Below are 27,834 nucleotides of genomic sequence, written 5' to 3'. Positions count from 1 at the left end.
CTGTCGAGGAGGCAGGGCCACTCTCTGCAGAAGGTGTGGACGGACGTATGTGATTTGCTGTGACCGCCTCGAGACCAGCAGCTGCCGCCATCAAGGGCCCTGTCTGGATCTGCCCCACGCATGAACCTTATTCCGTCCCAGGGACATGTTCGTGCTCTGAGAATCCAGAGCAATTTTCCACAGGTTTGCTTCAATGAAAGGCTACCTTCATCTCCTGGCTAACACTGCAGCCAGGCAGCAGGCCGCCTCGCAGGGCAGGGAACCACTGCCCAGGCAAAGCCCACTTTGGCAAGCCACAGCCTGGCTTCTTGGGCCACGTGACTAATTATGGGCTAACCCATCTCCAGAAGGCCATTACTAGTGACAGCTTTTGTCTGTCTCTCTGTCTGTCCATCCCTCCACTCCCCACCCCTGCAGCACCTGGACAGGGAAGTGTCAAGTCTCTTGCTGCCCCTGTCTGCACAGGTGGGGATTCTCAGGTTTGATGTTTTTATTACTCAGCAACTTTCTGTTGAGGAGCTCAGGACACAAGGAGGCGTCTTCCTGCAGGAGCAGAGCTGATGGACGGCTGCAGCTGAAATGGTCTGGCCGAGTGCTAGTCCCACACCGTGTCCGGTGGGTCAGCGTGGGCCTGTGCCTAAGTTAGTCCCCGCACAGCCGCCGCCCAGTGCATCTCACACCAGCATGGAGCTCGCTCGGTGCACACGTCACTTGAGTGTCCTTCCTGCAGGCCGGTGCAGGCTGCCCGTGGGCTGCACATGCTACACGTGTGCTGTGTGGACTGCATATTGCCACATGTGTGTGCGGTGCATGCCTGATGTGTGCTCCGGGGACTGTGTGCATGCTATTTGTGTGGGGTGTGCATGATATACATGTGGTGTGCTACACATGTGTTGTGTGGGCTGTATATTGTCACACATATGTGCCATGTGTGAGTGGCACATTGATGTGCGGGCTATATGTGTCATGTGCTGCACACACCACATGCATGTTGCGTGGACTTGTGTGGTCACAGGCACACCACACATGTCACACATGTGGTGTAGGTGTGCAATATTATACATGTGCCATGTGCATGCTATCTGGGTGCTGCTTATTGTCACATGCATGTGCTACAGAAATGTGCTGTGTGTGGGCTGTGCATGTACTATACATGTGCAGCGTGTAAACTACACAGGGACTGTGTATACGCTGTGTGATGTGTGTCATGGTGTATGTGTCTCTGTGTATGACACATGCTGTGTGTGCTGGGAGCTGCTGTACTGGGAGCTGCTGTGTGAGATGTACATCGCGTGTGCTATGTGGTATGTGTGGGCTGAGCGTGTGCTGTGCGTGCATGAGGAATCTGTGTGTGTCAGAGCCCTCTGCACCCGCCATGCCTGCCTATGGTGGGATGTCCGGTCGCTGGGTCTGCACACGTGCATGGCCACAGAGGCGCCATCTCAGAGAAGCACCCCAGAGGCCAGGGCAACCTCTGCCTCCTCTGCAGGCCATGGGAGGGCACTGAGTTCCTCCCACCCCCAAGCCCCAGGCTGTGGCAGTGCTTGCCTGCTCCCCCCTGCAGAGTGACCACAGCATGTGCCTTCCCCAAGTCATCAGCCGCACACCCCAAGTTGCAGGATTTCAGGGAGTACGTGTGACTCTCAAGAACTATACAAATAAGTCTCTCCAGTGAGCTTTTTATACGTGCCTGTGCCTCTTGGCTATTTGAAAAAGGCTTTAATTTTGCTTGTAATTTTTATCTTTGTGATGAATATTTATAGGGTACTAAGAAACTTGCTCTTTCTTCTGTCCTAGGTCTCTAACAGTGTGGGGTTATTTACAAATCTTGTGACCTTTGGGAACACTGTAACCGCGGGTGCCAGAGGTAGTGAGATCCAGTGCAGCCAACAGTCAAGCTCTATGTTCAGCAGCTCCTACACGCTTCTTTTGTCCCTCAGTCATCTCCGGCAGCTCTTGTCTGCCCTGACTTTGCTCCCATCTTGGACGTGAAGTCTGGAGTCAGTCTCTTTCCTGGGTGACCTTGGGAGCCAGGGCCATCTCTGTCAAGCTGCCAGCAAGACCAGGGTCCCCCAGGAGGGTGGCACCATGGAACTGACAGAGGCCCAAATACAAGAGCGCACCTCAAGCCCTCTCCTCTGGGACCAGCACCCCAACAGACAGGCACCGTCAGACGCCAGCCGAGGCCCCTCAGCACACTGTCCAGGGGAGGAGCTCAGGTTTTATTCCTCAAGGGCAAACAATGTCAGTTTTGCTCACGCTAAGTCGGCAGCGGCCTCAGCACACACTCTGGAAATCCTTCCAGACAGACAGAAAGGGCTGGACATTGGGGTCACAAATGAAAGGGGTGCTGGTGCAGCGACATCCTCCCCGGCTAGTCCCGGCGACCAGGCAGCTCTCACGCCACGCTCCTTTCTCTGGAAGAGCATTTACACGCGCAGGCTGGAACTGTGGCTGGAAACACAGCACCTCTTTGTGCGGAGGGAGAGCCTGGCAGGGCTGGAAAGGCTAGTGGGGCAGAAGCACCCAGGCCCTCCCCTCTGTCTCTCTTGCTAACAAGCCGGGACAACACCAGCAACAAAAAGATACATAAATGCAGGTTTCTTGTTGAGGGAAGCCAAGGACAAAAGAACTTTTGTAACACTCAAAGAAGACAAAGAGGAAGATCTTATAATTAAGTTAGGCAGCGTTACTGAGGCTTGTAAAGTCTCTGGAGCTTCATTCTAGGGATGGTTTTCAAATAAATGATACTTGAGGAGCCCATCTCCCAGCCCCCGGGTTCACAGGAAAGCAGTTTGTCTCCAGCCCTGGGCCTCAAACATCCTCCCCAAGGGACCCCGCAGCTGCACAGAGGGGGAGCCGGGCAGGGCAGCCGGCACACAGATGCACCCCCTCAGCCCACAGCAGCCCTGCAGGCAGGTGCTGGCCTTGTCCCCGGGTTACTGATGGAGATGCTGAGGCAGACACCCGCTAAGTGACCCGAGGGGCATTTTGGAGCCCAGGTCTGTCCAACCCCAGGATCTCGGGGGTGAAGTGTCTCCTCCAGACCCAGAGGTCCTGAGGAAACTTCTACTGCAAAAGGATAAACACAAAGGTGGTGTAATCCTTCAATTCAGCAATTCAAGGCATCAGACAGAAGCCCTCGCCCCAAGTCAGGGGCGGTGAGTGACAGGTGGTGGCTGCAGCCTGGGAGTGGGGTGGGAGGCAGCTTGGCTCCGGGGAGCGCAGGCTGGAAGCGCGAGTCGGGAACAAGTCCCCTCCAGGCCACACGTCCAAGTTCAGGAGACTCTACATCTAAAGGACACGGGAAGGGCCCACATGGTTTTGCTGGACGTCGGGGGCAAGCCCCACTTGCCACCCCACCCCAGAAACCAGAAAATCAAAGTAGAAAAAGAAAAGCAGGGAAAAGAAGCCAACAGAGATACACGCGTGCGCGCGCGCACACAGACACACACACACACACACACACACACACACACATCCCAGGACGCAGTGGCGTCGCCTTGACTCTGTCTGGTTCTCTAAGGACACTGTTGTGTTCTGTTTGTGCAGCTTTAGCCTTTTCATTTATTCTGCCATTTTCTAGAAGTGCAGTTTATGCCTAAACAGCGAAGCTGACGGAGGAGCCTTCCAGCTTCCCAGGCTCTGAGAGAAACAAGCTGAGGTGCAGAACTGAACCGGTCAGGCCTGGGCCGCGGCATCTGTGCCCACCCAGGGCTGTCTGCGGAAGCCCCCCAGGCTGGCCCAGAGCATCGGCTCCCAGAGGACCCGTGAACACCAGGGGCCCCTTCTAGCGCAGCTGCTCCCCAAGCTCCCGTTCGACAGGACGGCTTCTAGACTGGCCTACAAGCCCATGCCTTGGGCCTGAGGTGGAAGGAGTCCAGGCCACACGCAGCCACTTGGGAGGCCTCTGCGTGGGCACGAGGGTGCTTTGTCGTGGCCTCGGCCAGGCCCGGCTTATCCTGGGGCAAAGGGGCATTTCACTCAGCTCTGACTCCAGGAGTCTGGGTGGCGTGACGGACACCCCTTTGGGGCTAGTCTGCAAGGCTGGAGCTGGTGACAGAACAGCCTGCAGCCTGTCCTCTGGGCAGGTGCTGCCAAAGCCGCACTGCCCGACAGCTGCCGCCTCTAAGGGGACATCGCAGGTCAGGCGCTGAAAGGGTCTGGAGGAACACTCCAGGCCCCCAATCTGGACGAGGCCTGGGGACAGCTGGGGATGCTGTCCTGACATTAGTTGGAGTGTTTACCAAGACAGAACTCCCCGTGAAAAGGGGCAACCCTACAGCAGTTACCCATAGACTTCAAAGAAGTCAAAGACACAATCAATACAGCTACAGGAGATAGAAAACACTATGGCTTTAAGGTTGTTAAGCATCTTCATGGAATGTTTTCTTTTTTCCTTCGGGCTTATTTCACTGAGCATAATTCCTTCTAGCTCCATCCACACGGCTGCGAATGGCATGAGTTTATCTTTTTTGATTTTTTGATTGCTGAGTAATATTCCATCATGTATATAGACCACGTCTTCCTGACCTAGTCATCCATTTTGGGACATTTGGGTTGTTTCCAGGTTTTCCCTATTGTAAATAGTGCTGCAATAAACATAGGGGTGCAGGTGCTCTTTTGAATGAATGTTTTTGTGTCCTTTGGGTAGATCCCTAGGAGTGGAATTGCCAATCATATGGTGGCTCCATGTTTAGTAGACTGAGGAAGCTCCACACAGCTTTCCACAGTGGCTGGACCAGTTTGCACTCCCACCAGCAGGGCAGGAGAGTTCCTTTTTCAGCACATCCTCATCACCATTTGTTGTTGCTTGTTTTTTGATATGTGCCATTCTCACTGGTGTAAGGTGGTATCTCATGGTAGTTTTGATTTGCATTTCCCTGATGATAAGGATGTTGAACATTTTTTTCATATGCCTGTTGGCCATTTGCATTTCCTTATGCTCAGTGAAATAAGCCAGAAGGAAAAAGAAAAATGTCGGATGGTCTCACTTATAGCAGGAACATAGGGGAACCAAATAAGACATTAGTGTAAAAAAATAATAACAGTACAAAACACAACAAAGCAAAAACTGACAATTATAAACCAGAGACATCCTGCAGGGGAGGAGGCGGGAGAGGGATCAGAGGGAGGGAGGGAGGCGCACAGGGGACTGAGGTGATGGTGCACGGGTGCCTTGGGGAAGGAAACTCTATGGGGACTACACCTGACGGGGTAGGAGGAAGCAAATATTGTTTAAAAATGAACAATGGTGTAAAAAATAAAAAAAAAATTAATAAAGCAAGTAATCTTCATGGAATGAAGAACTGGGGCTTTTTCGAACCACAAGGTCCTAACACCCCCATCTTGGATCACTTAAGAGTAGAGATTTTATTATGCAAATTAGGCCCCAGGCTAATTACTGAAATAGGTCACTTGAAAAAGTCAATTCCAGACATTAAGAAAGCCCATATATATCATTCTGCCACATGTCAAAACAAATAATCATCTAGGGGAAGAATTAATGAGGATGCGTATCATTTTGCCATGTCATCTCCCAAGGGAGTTTAATGGAGCCTCCATGGGTTATGAAGAGCATTCCTAATGAAGCATTAATACTTCTCAAATGCAAGTGTGGTGAGCATATGGGAAATCCAGTGGCATTTACACATCAAAGCAAGTGTTTTCAAAGAATCTATGGCAGCCCTTGTTCATTTCAAGAGGAGAATGCCTCCCCCCTGGTCCCCCCAGAAATCCCCAGTGGAGGGGGTGTCAGCCACAGCATGGTCTGGAACCCCAGACCTCCACCTTTGGCCAGAACAGCAAAAGCGCCTCCTAAGGAAGGAGATGAGTTCAAGGGCATTGAGTGGGTGCTTGTGGAGCTGTGGCCTCAGAACTAGAATGAGGGTCCCCAGGCGGCTCAAGCCCTTGGGACCCTGCCTATCTGGGGGTCGCCCCGCACAGGTTCAGCCATAGGGTATGTGGCCACTGCCCCGGGGAGCCAGGCGGCCTCCAAGCTGCCCATCTCCTCCCATCCCTGTGGATCCCCTGGTGCCCGTGGAGCCCTCCCGTCTTGGTGGTGCTCACTAAGGTGTGGGGTCAACACACGTAGAGTGTATCGCAGCCACTCGAACGGCGTTATCAGTCACCGTCCCAAGGCGGGTGGATGGTTCCAAGTGCTAAAATAGGTGTGTAAACCTGAGTCCCTCCGCCATGCCAGGTGGGGTGTGACTGCGTGTGCACGTGGGGCAGGGCTGGGGGAGCCTGCGCCGTGTGCAAAGTAAGGACTAAAAAGTTCTTGTTCGGGCACCTTGGGGTTCTTGCCGAAGCCAAGCAAAGTCAATATTCACCTTCTAAACTATTTTAAAACGTGTTCATCTTTCATTTCCTTTCGGGGGCAACCTGCACCTCAGTGAGCTCTGCTGTAGGGAGGGGGAGAAATCAGCTTCTGCCTCTTCCCAACTCTGGAGTGTCTTCCAGGGCCTGTGAGGTGGTGCAAAGCTTTCAGCCCGGCTGCCAGGCTCGTGGCCTGGCCACAAATGCCTCTCCCTATGGAGGTCTCCCAGCCCCCCGATGGCCCTCGCCGGCCATGTCCCAGCGGTCCCTGCCTCCGCCTGGAAGCCCTCCACGCTGTCTCTCACTTCCAATGCAGCGAACGAGCAAAGGAAGGCCGGCCTGGCCGGCTACCTGCTAACAGGCCTGCTGCCGAATCGAACACGCGCTCATCTTACAGAAAGAAAAAAAAAAACAAGAGGCTATTGTTGTGTAGATTGCTATCACAGCTATGAATTAAATGGTGCTTCTAAGTACAAATGATAAAAAGTAGTTATCAAATGCTTACTGTGTTAAACAAAGTGATGGGGACACATCCTTGATTTATTTGCTCTCCTGCAAAAGATGAAAGGCTGGCGCACCTGGCCAGGCCCCGCACGCAGAGGGAGCTGAGGAGTTAAGAGCATCCTCATGAAGCCAGAAGCCAAAGCGAGGTGAGAGAATCCTAGTATCTCCGAGGCAGAGCCCAGGGTGCTCAGGGAGCACCCACAGTTCCAGAGGTACCGCTTGTCCCTGGGGGAACCCTGCAGCCCCACCACTTTCTCCCCCTCTAGTCAGGGCATGAAGCTTTTTAACAATCCGTCTGAGGTCAGGTCCGCTCAGGCACGCCCTGGCGGCCATCGACGCCTTGGTCAGCCCATCTGACTTAACCAGTTATTTTTCACATGCAATTAAGCCTCCAGAAGCTTGAGGTTTCCCTTTATTTTACCTAATAACTACTTTATACTCTCAAAGATTTCTCTTTTATTTAGCACACTCTCCCACCCTATCTGCTTGTTTCATCCCTCAAAGAGCTTTTATTTTCATGTTATGATAATTATTCTTTTAAATCTATAATTTACCACTTTCCTTCTGACTGTTACTCACTTACTTGGCTAACCACTCTGGGTGTCATGTTGGCTTAAAAATAGCCTATCAGTCTCTGCGGCAGTTCAGGTTTGCAGCAAAGGACAAGATAATTAGATGGCTAGGACCATCTATGTTTTAATTACTAACGTAGTAAAACAAAAAAAGTCCTGTCTTTTTGAGCGCTAAGGAAGTATTTGGTCAATTAATGATTCTAAGCCCAGGGTGAGAAGCAAGAGCTCCCTCCAGACGGCCACACGGCACAGGCAGGGGCCTCTGGCCAGCTCAGGTCTGTGCGCAGGCAGCGGCCACTCCAACCCAGTCTGCAGCATTGTTTTAAACCAAAGAAACTGAAAGAAAAATATTCCATTTGCCCAAATAATGTGCAGGGCAGTCCCAGGGCCCAACCGGCATCTGCTAAAACCCAAGACCTGGGCCACCTGGTCTTGTGCTGTCACGTGATCTGCACTTAGTCACGGGCAGCATCTGACTTCTCAGCCTCAGAGGGAAGGACAGCTCAGTTAGACCCAAGCACTTGTGCTCTCTGCTCCTGAAATGATGTGTCCAGTATCATACAGATGGGGTGGCGGGGGAGTAATGCATTAAGCAAACCCGACTTTTATTCTCCTAACTCTGGCTTTAAGGTGCCTGTGGATGAGAGTGGTTTGCCTGAAACCCACATCCTTCAGACCTGTGCGCTCCACCTTGTCTGGACTGATGCTTTCCTGGGGTAAGGGCAGCCACTGCTGATTTCTGGCACTTACACACAGTTTCTGGCACGGAGTAAATGCAAGATGGATGCATGGATGCATGGATGATGGATGGATGGATGATGGAGAAACAAGTCATTGCAAAAGATTCACCTATCAAAATCTCACCCATAGTCCTTATAAATTGTTCTCCGTAGAGGTGCTGAGTATATTTATAGATACCCACTGATTCCAATACTATGGAAACTCTAGGAGGTTTCTTCTCTTTGGGTATAGAGATTAATGATTAGTACAGGGACCCTCATTCCATTTTCTTTAAATAAAATGGACAATTTCCAGCAAAGAGTCTCACCAAATTATTTGCCACAATAATAATTTTAAGGAAACAAAAGTCAATACAAACCTATTCAGCTTATCCTAATTTCTATAAAATAAGTGAATAGAATTATACTTACATATAATGTAATAATCTCTGTTCTTCTGAAATTCTAGACCCCAGAGGTTAGGGCTGAATTCTTGAAACTTGATAGTGAATTTTACGTCTTGGTCTGGTCTGGCACAGTTGAGGAGAGGGGTGTTTTCCTTCTTAATAGTGCATCTGTCTGCTTGGTCCTTATCAACCATATAAACTTTATAATATTCATACTGGCCAACAGTTTTAGAGTCCACTTTGGGGCAAATAATATCCAATTTGTCTCCTATCTGTGGGTATAGTACCACTCCTTGTCCAGGTAGAAATCTAAAAGCATAAAAAAAAAAGCCATTGAGTTGATGAAAATGAACAGTATCTGTGATCGTACAATACACCCAGACAACATCATTCGCGCCAAAGCAGCATTTCACAGACCCCGTCGATTCCCACGAGCATGTCTGTTCAGCTCATCTAGGGACCCCACTTTAAAGCAAAAGAACAAGAAAGGAGTCATTCTCCCTCGGGAGGACGGTGGCTCACCCTCTGACATTCCTCCCATACTCCTGCTCGCAGAGTTCAGTGGGCCTTTGTGTGATGCCACAATAACTTTCCTCCAGGGTGACTCAGACCTTCCCACCTGTTTGTTATTTTCTAAGCACTGGCAGCCTGGCTCGCTGGGCAGGCCGCAGAAAGGTGCCTCGCCCGGAGAACAGCGGAGGCTCTGACACGCCGCTGTCCTCTTAGTCTCCGTTCGCTGTTGATGTTAATTAACAGACAAGTCTCATCAAGAATGTTTCAAATTACTTATCATAATTAGTCAGTCACTGATCAAACAATGGGTTTTTTATTACACCGAACAAAAGAAATGTCTTACAAACCCATAAAAGATAACCAGAAATAATTAGTCGTGGTATTATTGATTCAGCTGCGAGATGAAGCGTCCTCGGCTGGCGAGATCTTTCTCCCTCCCTGGAGATGTATTTGCTCCAATTAATTCTCAGAAGCAAATCTTTAGAACTAAGACGACGGATACAATATCCCCTTAATGCTCACAGCTAAAAGCTTCCCTCCTCCTGCTCCTCTTTCTTGCTAGCCAGGCTGCTGAAAGATCTTTCCTAATGGGGAGTTTCTCTGAGAAACTGAAACAAGAGCTTCCTAATGAACGCCCTTCCAGGGGCCAACCCTCCCACCACGGAGCAATCCCAGCTCCTTCCTCAGGGAGCAGCCAAGCCTGCCGGCTCATTAAAATATTAAAGGCCGAGAACAAAGCTCGGAGACTGAGCCCTTCCTACCCAGCCCGGGGTAGCCAGGGAGCCACCAGCCAAGAGTGGGGATGAAGGCCCAGCATTCACGCGGCGGGGAAGCCCGATGGTGGGGTCTCCCCAGCTTCAAACCACACAGGGGGCGGGTTCTGATTTGCACAAATGAGCGGTGCTCTCAGAGTGCGTGAGGCTGCGACGAAGCCTCCCAGAACACACCAGAGTGCATGATGGGTTCTTTCTGACAACTGAGACCCGAGGGCGGGAAAAGCACCTGCTCACGCGGGGCCCAGCCGGTGCCTTGGCGACGTGCTATTGGGCGGCCCAGTGGCTGGTGCGTCCCTCCCAAGATGGTGGCTGCCTTTGTTATTTTTTTTTGCAGTTGTTGTTTTCTTTGAAACTGAGCTGTTTGAGCGGGGACATAGGGTATTCATTCACAAAGGAAACAAGAGTCATCCACCATAAAATCTTACAGTGAAGCAAGAAGGCTGAAGGAAACTTTTGTAACAATGACAAATTCCCACACAATGCTGTGTGCGCGCTGGGAGAATTCTCTGGAAGAATACATGGGCCAATGTAGCTCCCTTAGCAAGAGACCCCTGGGACCTGCATGGCTCTCCCACCATTCCTGGGGAGATGCTGGAAGGTTCAACTCCAGGGCGCAGAAGGCCCCAGCCCCAGGCCCCAGCTCCTGAGGCCCAGAGCCCCTCTCCAGCAGCCCACCTTCCTGCGCACGGCCCCACCGAAGTGCAGGCAAGGCGGGGCCTGAACCAGAATGGCTGTGGATGGGAAGCCACCTGTCTGTGGCTGAGGCTCTGAGTCTACGCTCTGCCCCCGCGTGCCTCTGTGGGGTGGCTCATGGGGAGGGGGCAGGTACCAGGGAGTTGGTGCAACTGAAATGCCAAGAGCACCAGAGCGCCCCCGTCCTGGCTCATTCCCCCCATCAAGGGTTGCTCCTTGACCTCCCCAGGACCTCTTCACTGCAGACCAGAAGCAAGGCCAGCTCCTGCCTGAGGATCCCAGCTTCCTCCAGACACGTCCCACCTTCACCTGCTCCCTGTGGCCAGCACGGGGCGACCCTGCGCGGCTCTGTTCTCAGACCCCACCTCCCTCCCAAGCCCTCTCCTTCCAGAGATGAGAGATGGTCCATCAGCATTCACCAGGTACCCCTTCCCGGGGCTGCCAGGCCTCCGAGACCAGGATCCCAGGCGCCAGGTGGGCGTGTTCTTGTCATTCCCTTCAGCTCCTGTGAGAACCAGCACAGGCCACCCCCTCCCCACTGCGCTCATGGAGCTGCTCTTCCCACTCGCTCGTCTCAAAATTGGCTCATTCCTCTCTTTCTTCATTTGAAATGTTCCCCCAGCATCCTGTTTCCTTCCTGAAGATTTTTCTCATGGGGATTTCCTCCAGGGCCATGTGAGCAGCTCCCCACTGCTCAGTCACCCCATCAGCCCATCGCTCCATCAGCCCATCGCCACAACCATGGAGTCACAGCCCATGCAGGTGCCAGGGGAGAGGTCAAGGACACACCCACACTTGGGCTCATGGCTATGAGGTTCTCCCATTCCAGGAGGCATGAGTTCCCTACAAAGCTGTGCCCTCAGCAGTCAGAGATGGGGGGCCGTAGGTGGGGAGGGCACCCCCAGGGAGGGTCTGTCAGAGGAAGGGGAAGGAAGATGCTCAGATCTCAGCAGCCCCGTTCCATAAGCTCATGAAAAGTCACCCCCGTAAAATCCCCCCGTTCCCAAGGGATCTGTGGCAAAGGGAAGGCTGGGGTCGGATCCTCGGCTGGAGGACGTCGCCGACTCAGAGTTCCCTAAGAAACGGTTGCGATCTTGATTGAGATCCATCAAGGTGTGCTTTTGAAAATATGTCTGTGAATAAGCCAAGAGCCCACCAGTCCCTTCACTACGAGCTTACGGGGGGCTGGCCTGGCGGAGCTGAGCGTCCCCACAAGTGGCGCCTACACGAGGCCTGGCAGTGGCCCTTCTCCCGGGATCCCAGTTTCTACAGGGAGTGGGAGCAACTGTTTCGGTGCCAGATTCTCAGTGGCAGACACAGAAGACCCTGGTCCTCAGAGATTTCACCCCAGCACCCAGGGGCAGCCCCCACCCTGTCTGCCCGAATGGCCCAGGGCTGACACCTGGAAGATGCTGCAGGAACGATGCATTAGCTGAAACACAGAACCACTGCACTCGGGACACACACAAGCAACATTTTAAGCCCAAAGAAGTGCCACCAGCTGTTTGCAGATGGCTGGGAGGGAGGGCTCCGGGGGCACGACCAGCTGGGGGTCCGGGGGGCGAGGGGGACAGGATCCTGAGTCAGGCCCTGTCTCTGAGGATGAGACGCAGGCAGATGGCCTGTGCTTTCCAGAAGACTCGGAGCCATGGGCCTCTTCTGCAGACGTGAAATGCCACCCGCCATCCCATACCTCCAGCAACAGCAGCGCTGCTGCCTCTGGGCACTCGACCTCACTAAGCGCCCCGGGGAGCAGCTCACATCATGTCAAGCTCCACTCCCCGCCCACCACCCCCACCTCCTCTCCCCGCCCACCACCCCCACAGTCGACCCAGAACCAATGCAGGGGACCCCCCGGGCTGGCCATCTGGACCCCCCCTCACCCAGCAAAGCCCAGGACCAAGCAGGGGATGACACTGACCAGCTCCGGGGAACTTGGGTCTCGAGGGCACTACCACGCGCGGACTCAGGGCAGCCTGAGAGAGCCCCGGAACGGGCGTGAGTCTCTCAGCCCCGCTTCTGGATGGAAAGCAGAGTGTCCGCTGGTCACAGGCGCCACGGCCGCAGTCCTGCCGGGAAGCAAGGCCATTCCTGTTCGGGTCTGCAGCTTCAAGACTGCTTGGGACCCAACAGGCAGCGACACGGCACACCCCTGCCCAGAATGTTCCAGCACATTTGATAATGCACTGACCTTCTGTTGATTTTGGAAGAGTTAAGAACAATATTTATGGTAGTGGCAACTGATTACTTTTAAATTGCTAAACTGGCTCTCCCCGGTGGATGGCGAATACAGATTTCTTTATGTGCGATGAGATAACATTCATCTGGGAGCCAAAGGCGCCCCCAGCGACAAGCCACGCCACACAGGTGAGGCTGTTTTGGTTCAGCTACACCCAAACACAAAGCAGTTTGGGGTGTCATTGAATAAAGTCTGCTGGGTTTTAATCCAAAACAAACAAACAGAGAAGGAGCTCGAGACCCCATAGCCTGCTCCCGGGAAGCGGAGACTCCAAGTCCCAGCTGCCACCTCGCGCCTTGCTGGGAGGGAAGCTCCTCCTCCTGGGGTGTCTCTGGAAGGACCCCAGCTATAGGAGGGGGCAGCACAGACAGCCCTCCCAGGGCTTCCCCAGCGAGTCACTCCCACTGCGATGACCTAGAGTCAAATATGGAGACAATAAAACGGAAACTCGAAGTGGGCTTTGCAGAGTCACCAGGCCCAAAGGCGCTCGTGTGGAATCAGTTCCCGTTTGGGTCCTCTGCTCCCCAATCCAACTTAATCCATGGTGTTAAAAGTGATTCCTTGAACGACTCGAATCCTTCTATGGGGAATCCTTTGGGCTCAATCTAATAATCTAAATTAGACATTAATATTTAGTAACCCAAATTAGATCTCTAAGAATCCAAATTAGACATTCCAACTTCATATTCGTCACCGGAGAAACTCTCTCAGCCGTGCGGCCACGAGGGAACACGATACTCTCTCATGTTCTAAGGTCTCAAAAATGAGCCAAGTGATGCAGCCGCCTCAGGGCTATGGGCCGTGACCCTCCGTCCCCTTTGATCACCAACATCATGTGCAAGTCGGGTTTCGGGTGGGGGGGGCCTGCCTGCACGCCCAGGTCTTTGGGTGCCTGGGTATCCGATGGATGCTGCGGTCACCAGATGGACCGTTGAGCCCACCCTGGAGGACAGGATCCTTGGGACGCTGAGCAGTGCAGCACCCCCTCCCCCAGGACCCAGCCCACCCCCACCTGCCTTCTGCCCACTCGCTCCTGCGCCTGCCCTCGCCCTAACACACGCCTCCGGACACACACCCAAGTCTCTTGCACTTTTCCTGAAAGTGGCCCAAAGGCGGAGCTTAGCCCGGAAGAACAGCCCAGGGGCCACCTTCATGCCACGAGCATCTGGGAAGTGCCCATGAAATGACAGGTGGCTGCTGGGCAAAGCCACACCTCCCACGGTGGTGGCAAAGGGTTGCCAAATATGTCAGAATGTGCCAGAATCTGCTGGGCTGCTGCAGAAGCAAGGGCACAGCACACGTCAGAGCCTAGTGCAAGCACATCAAACAGGGATGGGCTTACAAAGATGTGATGCAACGACTGTTTCTGTGTCTGCCAAGCGTGCCTGGCACAGACCTCCAGGCGGGGAAGACACCCACACTTCCCACTGAGAAAGGGTCAGCCCCGTCCAGACCCATGATGCACACCAACATCAACCAAGAGATGGTACGTCCTGTTTCCCCACACTGAGAGCAGGTCCTGCCACCCAAGAAATAGGACCAGGCTGCCCGGGGAGAGAACCCAGTTGGGAGCAGAACCCGGGCGGGGAGCAGAACCCAGGCAGGGGTTTCCGGGTGGGGAGCAGAACCCGGGCAGGGACAGAAGCGCAAGTCCCGCCAACATGCAAGGTGTGGCCTGGGAGCGCATCCCAGAAGGCCTCGTAGCTCTGCAGCAAACTGCAAGTAAAAGAACATGATTACATGACCAGGCCCTGCTTTTCCACAGAGAAGTAATCTGGATTTTCCCTGCATTTCAAAATTACATCACTAACATCCAGGGTTATTCTGGCAAGCAAGCTGCTAATTTCAGTTGAAAACAACACGTCTACACCCGAGGAGTACTCTTCTCTGCTTGTTCTGAGGATCCAGAGAGAGCACCCCAGGGCTGGCGGGAAGTCCCCGAGGCTGCGGGGTAGGGGCTTCGGGCGGCGCCTGTGGGCAGACTGTCAGGTTCTGCGTGTTTTATGTGCAGTTACAGACAACAAACCGCATCATGCTCTGGGGCAACTTTTCCTCACGCGTTTTGGATGTGATTCCTTGGAAAGTAACTAAATAAAATGAGTCTGGATCACGGTCTGTCAATAAGACTATTCTCGTGGCCACAAAAGTTGGGGAGTTATGCAACTAGTTGATTCAAACACAGGAAAACTACGGGACCAATCGCTTCACCCCAGAACTGCAGGAGCCCGGAGCGGGCCACCATCTCAGGGAGTCAAATCTGACTCTGGAAACAGGCTTACCCTGCCGCTGGCTCAGCAGAAGCCATACAGGTTTGCCACCAACCCAGAGCTCAGTGTTAAGTACATTCTGAGCTCACCACACTTTAGAAAGCATGAACTTTCCGCAAAGCAATTTTATCTTAGCCAAGCGGCAAAGGTCGCAGGAGAGAGCAGGGGTGTGAACTGTGAGTGAAATCCGGAATGAGGACAGGCAAGGTGTGTGCTGCTGTCCCGGCTGGTCTTCGCCACAGAGGAGAAGCCCCAGGCCCTGACCGGGCCTGCCCGCCCTGGAGCTGGAGCAGGTCAGCACGGAAGCCCGGGCTTCGGTCTGAAGGGCCGGCCCGTGCGGGGAGCCGGGAGCAGGCTGGCCGGGTGCGTGTGGACGAGGCAGGCCCATTCAAGACCGGGGGTCTCGGGCCTGGCATCCCTCTGCTTACTGCTGGGTGGCTGCTGCGGCTTCTAAGACATTTTCAAAATGCCCCAAAACAGAAAAGGCGGTTCTAAAATGAATCTATGAAAGCGGGGCCCCGGGAAGGCTCAGGAGAGCCACCGTGAGAAATACTTGGGGAAAATAATCACTTTTTTGTGGATAGCCCTTTACTGCCCCCTTTTGCACTTTAACATTAGAACAAGCTTCTGCACACAGTGGCTGTGAAGCCGGGATGGGGCTGTGACCATCAGGCGTCAGGTCCTGCAGAATTACGCGCCCAGCTGCCCTGCTGGCCTGCCCAGGGGCTCACTCCCCCAAGTACCTCCCGTCTAGCAATAAAGTAGCCACTGGAAATCCCAGCATGTTGGCTTGACCGCCAAGGTGGGGGGAGCTAGGACTGTTGTCTGTTTTCGCAGGTGCCCCTTCCTCCACACATCTCTAAAACAAATACCATCTGCACTAGGGGCCCGGTTTCTTCAGGGAAGAGAAGAGGCATAAACACAGGCTATTTGATCGGGGAGCACCAAAGTGTCATTAATCCAGCGCCAAGGAGCGGGTGCATTTGCAACTTCACGCCAAGGACAAGCCCCATCTTTTCAAGAAAAGGAAAGATGAGAAGCACAGAAATTCAAGTGGCCCAGGAGCAAAACCAGTCCAGCAACTCGCCAGGTGAGGCCAGTGGGCTGTCCCCTCTCCCCCGGGCATTCCCGCCCAGAGCCCAGAGCAGGGGCTGCCTTCTCAGCCCAGTCTGAGTGACAGAGCCCAAAGGTGCAGGGCAGTGCTGGGGGGCCGCCCGCCCCGCCCCCGCCCGCCGGGAGGGACCCTGTGCTTCCACTTAACCTTAGCCCACTCCCCACCGCCATCGGATAACCGCCTGTGACTCAAAATAATATTGAATTCCACAGCCGCCAGGGTCACACAATGGAATGGAAATTGACTCCTTTTGATGTTAATCTTGTGTTTTATTCGTGATAAAATGCTCGGGACCCTGGGTTGGGACTGGAGCAAATTTTATTTTAAATGCTCAAGGTTGATATTCTAGTTTAAGTGTTCTTCTAGGATGATAATACGAGGATTTATTTAATTTTCGTGCACGTGGGTGAGTGTCACTCTGTCAACTGTGTCCATGTCAGCCTGGGACAAGCTGGGGTGCAAGAGCTCCTCTCCCATGAGCCAGTGCGTGACCCAGGCCCACTGCTCCCACAGCTCCCCAGAGACGGTGGGTCTCTGCGTGGAATTTACAACAAAAGCCACCACCAGCCTCAAAGCAAACCGGAGGTCTTTGTGGATGGACTTAATCCAAGACCCCCCTCCTTTAAAAGTTTTCCAAATCCCTGCCCCCCAAAATAATCACCCTATAAAGTATGTTCCAGGCCCCGCCAAACTGGTGGGGGCTGGCTGCTCTGGGGTCAGCGGGGAAGAGAGAGGGCAGAGCAGCCCCCCAACCCTTGCCCCAGAACCCCACTGCTGGAAACCAGCGCCCCGCAGGAGCTCCCAGGCTGCTCCAGCTGCTTGCTCAACTGCAATGCGCTCACACCTGCACGGTCTTGTTCCCACCGGCTCCCGCAGGAGTCCACAAAGGAGGGTGGGACCCGGGTTTACAGGCGAGGCCAGAAAGAGAAGTGGCTTTCACAGGAGGCCTCGAAGGGCAGGTGCAGCAGGCTGGCCACTCATCACCCGGGAGACGCACACGCAGGCCCCGCACGGTGGGTGGCACCGAGCACCCTGGGGCGGGGCAGGAGCTGGGCCTGAGCACTACCAACCAGGAGCACCTCACCCCCAGCCTTCCACACCAGCCCGCCGGCTCGCAAATGTCCAGGCGCTGTGTCCTCAGAGAAGCCACACCCCGTGTCTAATGGGGGCTAGACCTGCCCCTCTGGTGGGCAACGGGCCCTGAAGCAAGAGCGGCCTGACCTGGGGGGTTACCACAGAGCCTGCTCCTTCCCAGGGGCCTTGTCAGGACGGGCGCTCGGGAATAAGCACGACTGGAGTCAGGTGGGACAATGTGTTTGGGGCCAATGCATTCACTCCTGTGCCCCGGGAGGAAAAACCGAAAGCACAAGGGGGGCTCCTGTCGGCCATCCAGAGGGCCGTGCCTCGCTGAGCCATGGTGAAGGGGCAGGGAGTGGGAAGTGCAGGGCCAAGCTCTGAGCTCCACAAAGGACACCGGTGGTCCGCGGGCGCCGTGGCTGGGTCTGCAGGTGAGCAAAGAGGCCCAGCAGGAAGCTCCTGTGGAGGCCAGCGCACCCCAGGCCCACCGCTACCCTCTGCCCGGCTCCCCGAAACCAACTGCTCCAAACTTGCAGAACATCAAAAGCCAGATGGGCCATCCTGACTGCGTCCACAGGCACGGAGCCAGCCTCCCAGTTTGCTGGAGAAATAGGCCTGGACTTGATTTGAGTATTCTCAGCTCTGACAAGCTAGAAGCTGGCACGGAGCCAGAATCCAAAATAAAATGGCATTTAATTGTGACTAGACTCTAAGAAAGATATCATCCTATCTCCCAGCTTGACACATGTTCGGCATCTGACCACGTGTGGGGCTCCTGGAAGCAATCGCCTCTCTCCCAGCAAAGAAACCATCCACGACGATGACTTTAAAGGAAAGAGACCACAGGTCTAAGGAACGGCCCTGTCAGTGCACGGGTATTAAATACTTTCCCAAGCGCCTCATCGCCAGGGGTGGGGCTGGTACGTCAGAGATCCCAAGGATCCATCTGAATCCGCAGGTCCATCGCTGGAAAGACTGTGCATCAAGATGGACAAGGGAAGAATAGGACCCAGAACTTTCCATCCACCTGGTCTGCTCCTACTTTGTGCAAACGCATACTTAATGTAATTACAGGACTGCTAATTACTCCATGCAACAAGAAAGCAGCAGAGGCTGAAGAGGCGGGAGCCTGGAAGCAGAGCCCTGACGTTCAATGCAGATTGTGGGCGAGTTAATTAACCAACCTGTGCCTCAGTTTCCTCACCGGCATTACAGGGGCCGTAAACCCCCCTCAGCGGTTACCATGAAAGTCTGACGAATCAGTGTTTCTCCCACACTGAGAACAAGAGTTGGCACCTTCGCTCACTGTTGCTAAATAAAAGAAACCATGTCCACTAGGGACGGAAGTTTCTGAAAAGAAACCTCATGTGATATCAATGCAAAAAATGCCACGCTACCCAGCCCTGTGGGCTGAATCTGTCTGGTCCTGTGCCCAGGCCCTCCTTGTTGTGGGGTGGCTGGTGAGCGAGGCTGTCGGGGTGTCCGAGATGTCACCACGCAGTGGAAGAGGCAGAGGAGTGAGCCCCACTTGGCAGGAGGCGGTGGAAGGCGGTTTCCCAGAGAGAGGGTGCAGGGAAGAGCAGAGGTCTGGCAGGCCAGCAAGGGGCGCAGGCTGGCTGGTGGCCGGGCGCTCGGCAGACACCACGACAGCTGACGCTGCGGGTCTGCGTGCCCAGCGCTGAGCCAAGGGCCTCTTCATGCTGACCTGACTTTACCACCTCTCCTCAGTGCTATTATATTATTGTCCCCATTTTAGAGACAGCACAACTGAGAGTCGGGGGGACGAGCGCTGGTCCTGGTCCCTGCCGCAAGCCCAGAGCCTGGATGGAAGCAGCACCTGGCCCCCCCCTTGGCTGATCCCCCTGTCCGCTGTTTCCCATCAGCAGGTCCTGAAAGCCTGCAGGTGTCGGGCTCTCTCTACCTCTCTTCTACCTGGCGGTTGCCGCTCAGAGTCAACCCAACCCTGGTGTGCTCTGCTGAGGCCCGGCCCCAGAGGAGGCAGGATCAGGAGCTCCTGGTGCTGCTTCACAGCAGCCCCCACACCCCAACCCCTAGGCCCCGCCCTCTCCTGGAGCCTGGTTCTCCCTCTTGCTGCTGGCGCTTGCTTAGGGTTGCTGGGGTCTCCAGACCCAGTCCCCCCGCCCCCCAGGATGGACAGCACCGCCTTCCTCTGCTTCCCAAGCCCCCCCAGCAGAGGTCTTCACTGCCCCCAGGGACTCCCTCCACTGGCCATGAGGTTCATGGCCTGAGTGTAGAGACTTCTTGGTGTTCTCCCAGCCTAACAGGACTTGCGGCTCCAAGTGCCTGCTGAGTAAGCCAGTGAGTCACCCCCCAGGTGATCTCGGGGATCCCTTTTGGCCTCCTATGAGGCGAGAGTGGGGACATAGACTAGTCATGGGGTGAGGGCCAGCTTCCTTCAGAGATGTCAGAACCACCCAGTGGGGGAGGATGACCTCACCTTGAGTGGCTTCCCCTGAGGAAGGGCGATCTCGGGCAAAGGTTGTCAAGGCAAGGCCCTGGGCCTGCGCCCCGGAAGCTGTCAGACATGCCCAATCCCCCACCAGGCCCCCCTCGCCCCCTTGCAATGCCAGGGTGGGCCGGAGATCTTGCTTTCACAGGTCCTCCAGGTGAGTCGACTTTCTCAAGTTCTGGAGTCACTGTCTGAGGCCTCCAGCTGCAGTGGGAGCTGGGGGGACGGGCAGGAGCAGGTGTCCATGCTACCGGCCCCTGGAAGCGCTACTGGGTGTCTGAGGGAAGAGGAGGTGCCCTGTCCCCCTTGAGGGGCAGGGAGTGTGGCGCAGGCACCTGACTGAATCCCTCCCAGGTATTTCACCACAAAGGGCCATGGGATCAGGAAATAAGAACGGAAGTTGACAGGCCTGACGAAGCACGGCCGCTCCTCTGGGGAGAGTGACTCGGCCGCCCCCTGTAACACAGACCCACGTTCCCACGGGCGGGGGAGCGTCTCGAGGCTCAGGAGAGCTTCTCTCAATACAGCTCAGCTAGTCAAGGGAACATGGACTTTTTCATTGAAGTAACGTGGCGGAGGTTTCAGGTGTGCTGCCACGATCGGCATCTGTCCCACCTGACCATCCTGGGGCCCATTATCCCTTTCCCCAGTTTGCCCAGCCTCCCCACCCCTTGGGAGCCACTAGCTGGTGTTCCGGTCTAAACACCCTGACGCCCTCTGTCTTCCACAGGTGGACACACCGCGTGCTCGAGAGGGTGACCGCCCGGCTCCATCATCTGGTGGGAGGCTCCGTTCAGGGCAGATGTTTTCGTGCTTTCATTCCCACCATTACACTGGGGAAGGAGCCAGGCCCAAGACTGGGGAGCTGGCAGAGGAGCCAGGCACACCCCCGGCCCCCCAGCTGGCACACGCCAGGGGCTGGCGGAGGCGTCTCAGACACTGGGTCTGCTGGAGAGATTCCGGTGCAGGGGGTGGGGCCAGCACACAGCAGAGAGGCCCCAGCAAACTCACACTCACTCAACACGCACTTACACGCACTCGACATACACTTACACTCAATACACTCATGGGCACACACTTCCCACACTCACATGCCCGACACACACTTCCTCCAGAACAAACACGCTGACCCCACTGGCTTCCAAGCTGGGGGCAGCACTCAGGTTTACTCTGGAATGATCTAGGAGTGGACAGCAGATTAAAAGCAGAGTCCGTGACCCCACAGGCCTCAGGTGAAAGGGACTTAGGGAGCAAGTACTGGGAGAACACGAGGACTGTAATTAAAACTGGACACAACCAGACTTCAGTCCAGAAAAGGGACCCGGCCAGTTTTCGAGCCCTGGACAGAGAGCACGGAGGACCCCGCTGGGGGAGAAGAGGCTCAGGCTGCCAGCACAGGGCAGACACCTCTCCTTGCGGGCGGGGGGCTGCAGCTGCCCACTCTCCTGGCCTCCACGCCAGTCTTTCCTGGTGTCTGGTGTCCAGAGAGGGCCGGAGGCTGAAACAAGTTGTTTCTCTTTAATGGAGTTTCCACCTCCTATGCTTTTTTTCTATTGGAAATCAGCAAGTATGTACTCACCAGCCACAAATGCTTTGGACTAGAATTACATATTTGAATTTAAACATGAAAAGGAAAATAAAGAGTCGCTGCTGGGCCTCTGTGGGAACAACACAAATAGGCTCTCCTGGAATCCAGCGCAGGGAAAACAGTCCCCAGCTGCTCGCCCAGCCCTCCTGGCCGCAGCTCCAACCATCCTTGTCCCGCCCTCCGAGCTCAGCCGGGCAGGTAAAGGCAGAGCCGCCTGCGCGGGGAGGCTGCGCACAAGTGTCTGGGCCTTCCAGCATCTCCTCCCTAATCACTTTAACCCTCTTCCTCACAGAAAGCTGGAGGCCAAGGCAGCTCAGGTCCTTCCTTTGTGCCTTGCTGGCCATAAATATGCACCAGTCTGATCTGAAAAGCCCAAGGAGGCTGCAAGCTTGCTGGACATTTATCATCCTCTGTGCCCTGTTAACAGGCAAATACTTTAGTTGAATGGGCCATTAGCAATCATTGTCAAATGTCAATGTGAGGTGCCTGGATGTGACCAGCTTGTAAATGAGGGGGTGTCCCTACCCTGGGAGGACACTAAACAAGTGCCAAGCATCTCTGGTGGAGATCAGGGCCTCAAGCTAAAGAAAAGGGTAAAGGAACTGGCCCGGAAGTCATGGGGACAAGTTCTTAGTCCGAGAGAGCGGCTTCGCCAGGTGACGGAACAGGTAGCAAATCGCTAAGTCTAGAGCCCCAAGAGATGGTGGCCTCAGCGGCCAGGGGATCAGAGCCACGTCCACAAACCGGGGCTGCTGAGGCAGTAGCAGGCCCCGGGCTGCGGAGAGGCCAGACCGGAGCCCCTGGCCCGCCCCATTAAGGAGACACTGGGGTGTTTATCCTCAACATCTTGAGCACTGGCTCCGCCAGAGACACTGAGCCTCGCCTCCCCGTCCAATGGACCGCAATAAAGCAGAGACTTCCTCTCTGGCCTGACCCCTGGATGTCACTCTGCGTGAAGCCGGCGCTGGGTCAGCCTCGTTCTCTTGAAGGCCCACAGGGCCCGCGTGGAAGGTCAGCACAAAGGCCTGGCCTATTTACAGGCTGTTTGGGACAGAGGCCGGAAGACTCCGCTGTTGGCCATTCTGGACGTTAACCCGCCGCAGCCACCGCGTTTATTATGGTGTCGTCCCCACGAAGGGCACCTGCCCGTGGCCCAGAGGTCAAGGGAGTGGATCCCAGGCGGCCGGGGCCCCGGTTCTAACCTGTTGGGTAACTACTGGCTTGAACTGCAATGCAATCCCCCCTTTTCTTTATTCCAAAGTATGTATTTTTTTCCAGGATGGGAAAGAGCAACCGGAGAAGGGCCTCTGGCTGAGGGCGGGACAACCCCCTGTTTCCCTTTGCTTCGCCCACACAGCACCAGGCCTGAGTCAAAAGGTCTGTGTTCTCTTTCAGTAAACCCAGCCCCACCGACCCCGCTGGTCTCTGCTCCCTCCCAGCACGAGGCCTGGGCCCAAAAAGATGAAGGCCTGGGCCGGGCAGTTAATCCTCCAGGAGGGGGCGGCCGGTAGGCCAGGAGTTAAAAAGGGAAAGCGCGCGGGCCCTAAGGACTGCGGGGATCTGAGGTTTTCATCAGCCTCCATCGCCATCGATAAAAAGGGCGCTCAATGGTATCCACCTTGGCGATATTATCCGTCACCAATGAGCAAGAACTGAGCAGCCTTTCTTCCCCGCTTTCACGGGCCCGGGCCACAAGTAGGGCTTTCAGAGCTTCTAATCCCAGCTTCCAAGGCTGTGGGGTTGCACATAATAGCGACAGCCTGGAGCAAGGGCCTGCGTGCCTGTACCCCTTTCAGAGACGTGTCATTTCCAACATCAAGCTAATCTATATGTTGCCATGGCGTCCCTCTTTATCTGCCTTTACATCTCATGAGCTGCATGGATTTACCACATTATTTTTATCTGAAAGACAGAAAATGGTGGTTTTATTGCGTACAATCAGATTACTGCTGCTAGCTTCTCTATGCCTTTTTACCAGACTTCAATCAAAAGAGATCAGTTTCTTTAGACGCTGCCCTTGATTTACATTACATCTGTAAAGACCCAGTCTGGGTTGTAATCCCCTTATTAACTATGACCAGGGTTGATTTGCCTAAAAATAAAAGCAAATTGTGTCAGACCCTTCCACTTTGTTTTTGATTCGGGACGACAAAATGGATTACTAAAGAAAATCTTCAGAGTTCACACGGCTGGTATAGTCCTGAATTTAAAATGAGAATTAAACAAGTTAAACAGGGGGGCTGTGTCGGGGGCGAGCATTCCCCGGGCCGGGAGGAGGGGTGCCTGGCCCCGCGTCTTTGTATTCTCTGGCTTTAGAGAGACAATGAAGCAACAGGAGCTTTTCCGAGCTCTCGGAACATCGTCCTGTCCCCTCCTTCTCTGCTTCTCCCGGGTCCTCTCCACAGCCGCGGAGCCCGCCTTTAAAGGAGGCGGGGGAGGGGGGCGTCCCTGAAAGAGCTAATTCCTGAGGAGCGGCTTAGAGTTCTATGGATTCTGCATATTTTAATCAAAATATTTTAAACAGTTGACCACTCCTATTTATGGCTCCCCTCCGCCAGACAAAGGGGGAGCTCCTAAGCAAATCTATGTAGATATATGGTAAGTGACCTGAAAACTGCCTCTTCTGGGCCCGCAGAGGCTGCCAGAGAGCAGGCCACGGCGCTCCTGCGCCTTCGGAGTCACTGTTTCTCTCCGTGGAGTGCTTCTCTTTGTCTAATGTGCCATGGAGCAGTTTCAGAATAAAGTTTGCACCGTGAAAGAAATGGCCTTCTGAAACCCGTTGGGGAGGTGGTGCACCCCCCCCCCTTTCTTTCTCCTGCAGCCCCAGGGCTGGGCGGCCTTGGGGATCTGGACCCCTCCCTGTGCTGCCAGGCTCCTGGGGAAGCCCCCACAGGTAAGGAGTCCAGGGACCCGGGCAGCTCCCGGCAGCCTGGGCGCCTTGGCAGGGCAGGTAGCCAGGACTTGGCTGCTTCGTGCCCGTGGCACTCTCCCTCTGAAGGAAATTATCCCCCGGGGCCCCCACCCCAGGAGTTACCCCAGGAAGTTATAGAGAAGAGGGTTTACTGCCCTTCAGGGACACAGATGAATGGTTCTTCGCTGACTCCGGAGGAAGGAGCCAGTGCGGTGGGGGCTTGAGCTGGGCTGGGGAGCCCCTCACCTGGGCCCCCGGAGGGTAGCAGGGGCCTGCAGGGATGTCATTTGCATTTCTTTGCTTGGGCAGCTCAAGTGTCACCAGCCAGCTTGGTGACAGATTTAGAACCCAGGGCTTCACAAATCATCTTAAGCTCCAGCTCCCGTTTCTGAGGCTCCGAGCCGTAATGGCTGGGGTTAAAAAGTGCAGCCCCAGACACACGATTCCCAAATAAATTCTCTTCTGGTCTGAAAGGAACGCTGGGAGCGTGGGGCGAGCGCTTGCCTAAGCCCCGTCTTTGTGTCTCCCGGCTCAGTTGTCCTGCGGATCGAGGACAGTCCATTACCTACAGTTTATCATCCTGACAAAACGTGAGGAATGTGGATGTGAAAGAGCGAACAGTTCCACCCCTGGTGCTCGGGGCTTTTTTCTCTCTATATTAAAACCGACAAGATTAACCCAAAGGCAAACTGGGAGCATAGTTCAAGGGCCTATTCAATCAGCGTTGAATGTGCATTTGTTTACCTACAAAAATAAGAATTTCAGACACAATGGCAGGCAGGCCGGCTTATATATGGTATTGAATGGGCTGTTTAAACAGCACTATCCATTGTAGTTTATTTTATCAATCTCTGACAGGTCCGTATTTATTCAGAGTCCGACTGTGGTGGAGCTGAGCACTGGAGGCTATCTGGATATTATCCAGCCATTCTTTTGTACCCAGTCAATCAATATCAGGAATTCGTTCTCAACGAGGAGAGGTGACGTGCGCGGCACGGGCTCCGCTCACCAGGCTGAGCATGTTGCCAGGGAGGGACTTGCACCTCCAGCCCCGAGACAGCAGCGCGCCCCTGAAATTTGCAGCCAAGTCAGTGGAATTCATCCCTGCACACCCGAGCGACACAGGCCTGCTCCCTCGCAAGTGAAATTCATGCTCAAAAAAAAAAAAAAAAAAGACCCAACCATTTTATTTTGGCAAAACGTCACGCTTGGGCAAAAAGCATTCGACTGAAATGCTAATTAGAAACGGAAGCTCCACTCAGCTCCTCTCTCTGGTTTAAAAGAGAAGCTGAACAACCTACAGGGGCAAGAGACACCCAACTCCAGGGGACTGGACCCCAGGCCCCGCGAGCAGGTCCCACAGGCTGCTGCCCAGGCCTGCGCCTCAGTGGATCCACTTCCCCTCATGGTGGAAACTCCCAGGGGCAGGAGCGGCAGAGCCTCGGGCCCTGAGAGACCCGCAGTGGACAAAGGGCGTGCTGGCCCCTGCATGCAAGCAGCTGCAGCGCCCCCGCCACCCACCACCTGCTTGCAAGCTGACCTGGGAATGAAACCCAGTAGAGAGCTGGCGCCCACCAGGCGGGCCACCACCCCAGGACCCCAGGGGAAACCCCAGGGCCTGGGCCACCTTCCTGCCAGACCACATCTACCCCCGGAAACTTTGCCCTGGAAAGATGGGCTGTGCCCCTCCTGGGCACGGGGCCTTTTTTTATTCATTCTCAAACTTAGAAAAGGCCCTTTCGCGTTACTCCACCGGGAAGAAAACACGTCTGACCCCCCGGCCAGCGGGCAGCGCCCCACTCCCTCGCCAGGCCCTGCCCAGGGACCAGCGCGCCCGCTCTCCAGGCAGGGCCCTCGTGTGAGCCCGAGAGTGGGGCCCGCAGGCCGCGGGAGGCCTGGCTCGCCCGGCAGAGCACCCCGCGCTCCTCCGGCACCTGCGGGCGGCGGCCACCCTGCCCGGAGGCCGCTCTGCGCGTCCGCCTGAGCCTGAAACCCCGCGGCTCCGTCTTCTCCTCCCCAGCGGTTGTTTCTAAGCCCCTCGCGGGTGCGCCCGGGCCGGCGGGTAAGAACCGGGCCGAGCGCGACGCTGCAGGGGTTAATCGGAGTCTCTGCAAACGAGATTTAAATATAAACCTTCCCTCCCGGGGGATCTCCGGCCCGAGCGGCGCGCGTCGGGAGGTGCGAAGCGGGGCCGCCGCGGGGGAGGGGCGGCCGGCGGGGAACAGTGACCCCTGGAGGCCGCGGGCACCGGCGCGGCCAGCGGTCCCGGCCCGGCCCGGCCCGGCGGCTCCCGCTGCGGCCTCGGCGGGCGTCGGCGCGGAGAAGCCACCCGGCTCCCCCCTCGGCCGAAACGCGCTATCTCGGGGGCGGGGGCACCCCGCATCCGGCTGCAGCGAGGGGGGCCGCTCCAAGTAACTTTTACCTCGGGCGCGCCGGGGAGCCCCGGGCCAGAACCCGGGGTCGTGTGATCCGCAGCCGGCGCCCCGGGCGCCCGCACCCGGGAGCCCTCGGCTGGCACGTCGGGGCGTCGCCAGGCGCCACCTCGGAAGAGGGACGCGGTTCTTCACCCGAGAGGGGGTTCTCAAGCCACCCCTCCCCCGTCCCCGGACCCCCAGTCCGCGCCCGGCTCGCGGCTGCGCCGCTCTCCTCGCTCTCCACGCCCACGAGCGTGTCCCCTCTCTGCCCCCGGCGCCCCGAGGCCACAACCCCAGGGTTCTGGAAAGCACTTGGCGGGGACTCAAGCCGCGTCCGGGGCCGGGGCGCCAGGCAGCGCCGAGGCCGGTGGCGCCCCGGGGAGGCGCCGCTCGGTGCGCGGGGCCCGCTCGCAGGTCGCCCGGGCCCCCCGCGCAGGGCTGCGTTAGCGGCGCGCAGGCTGGGCTCGGGCTTTCGCAGAAAGGTCCTTGTTGTGGCGCCGCGACGGGCCGGCGCAGGGTTCCGGCCCCGGGCGTGGACAGGACGGGAGGGGCGCGCGAGCGGGGCGCCCCCGGAGCAGCCCGGCCGGCCGTCTGCGTTCCCCGGGCCGGCGGCCCCGCGAGGGGAGCGCGGGTCTGGGGCGCCGTGGCGGCCCGGGGAACCCGGGGAACCCGGCCCCTTCTCCCGGCGCGCGCCCCGCTCCGCGGCTCGTCCGGGGCGCAGCACCCGGGGGCCTCCCCATGCGCGGGGCGCCGCCGGCCCCGCTCGCGGCCAAGTGCGCCGTCCTCGAAGAGGCGCGGGGTCCGGGATGGGCCCCCGACACCTTCCCACTCGCGACGCCCGCGCGCCCCGGGGCTTGTCCGCGCGGGCAGCGCCCGGGGAAGGCGGGGGCCGGCGCGCGGCCGCGGAGGAGCGGGCGAGCCCACCCGGAGCAGCGCGGCGGGCCGGGCCGGGGCGGGAGGCCGGGCGCAGACGCAGCCGCCGCGAGGCCCCGCGGCCCGACCCTGCCTCCCGGCCGGCCCGCGCGGCCCCGGGGCGGGGCGGGGGGATCGCGGCCGCCACTTACTTGGAGTTCGAGGAATTCCAGTAGATGGGCTCTAAAACTATCGACCTGGAGATCGCAGTTCTGCACAAAACCACCAAAAGTCCCCAGCAGTACTTCCACACCGAGTCTCTCCTCGCAGCCATGGCCAAGCTCTCCCCGCTCCGCGCACCGGGCGGCGGAGGCTCGGGGCGCAGGCCGGGGGCCCCGAT

At 56.3% G+C, this 27,834-nt stretch overlaps 1 protein-coding gene across 3 annotated transcripts in view; it reads right to left on the bottom strand.

Moving 5' to 3' along the window:
* Positions 1 to 27,834, bottom strand: part of EFNB2 (ephrin B2) — a 39,836-nt gene extending 12,002 nt beyond the window's left edge. For 2 of the 3 annotated variants that reach the window (XM_054701215.1, XM_037528705.2), the window contains exons 1-2: positions 27,647 to 27,834; positions 8,546 to 8,829 (exon numbers count right to left, since the gene is read on the bottom strand). In XM_054701215.1, coding sequence (XP_054557190.1) covers positions 8,546 to 8,829; positions 27,647 to 27,768 — 406 coding nt within the window. In that variant the 5' untranslated portion in view covers positions 27,769 to 27,834. The remainder of the gene's footprint in view (positions 1 to 8,545; positions 8,830 to 27,646) is intronic. The other variant, XR_005128537.2, reaches the window with a different exon arrangement.

Source organism: Talpa occidentalis, unplaced genomic scaffold (assembly GCF_014898055.3).
Source record: "Talpa occidentalis isolate TD23 unplaced genomic scaffold, MPIMG_talOcc4v2.1 talOcc4.5, whole genome shotgun sequence".
Classification (NCBI taxonomy): domain Eukaryota; kingdom Metazoa; phylum Chordata; class Mammalia; order Eulipotyphla; family Talpidae; genus Talpa; species Talpa occidentalis.
The sequence above is the reverse complement of the archived record's forward strand: the minus strand, read 5'-3'. Positions and strand labels throughout refer to the sequence as shown.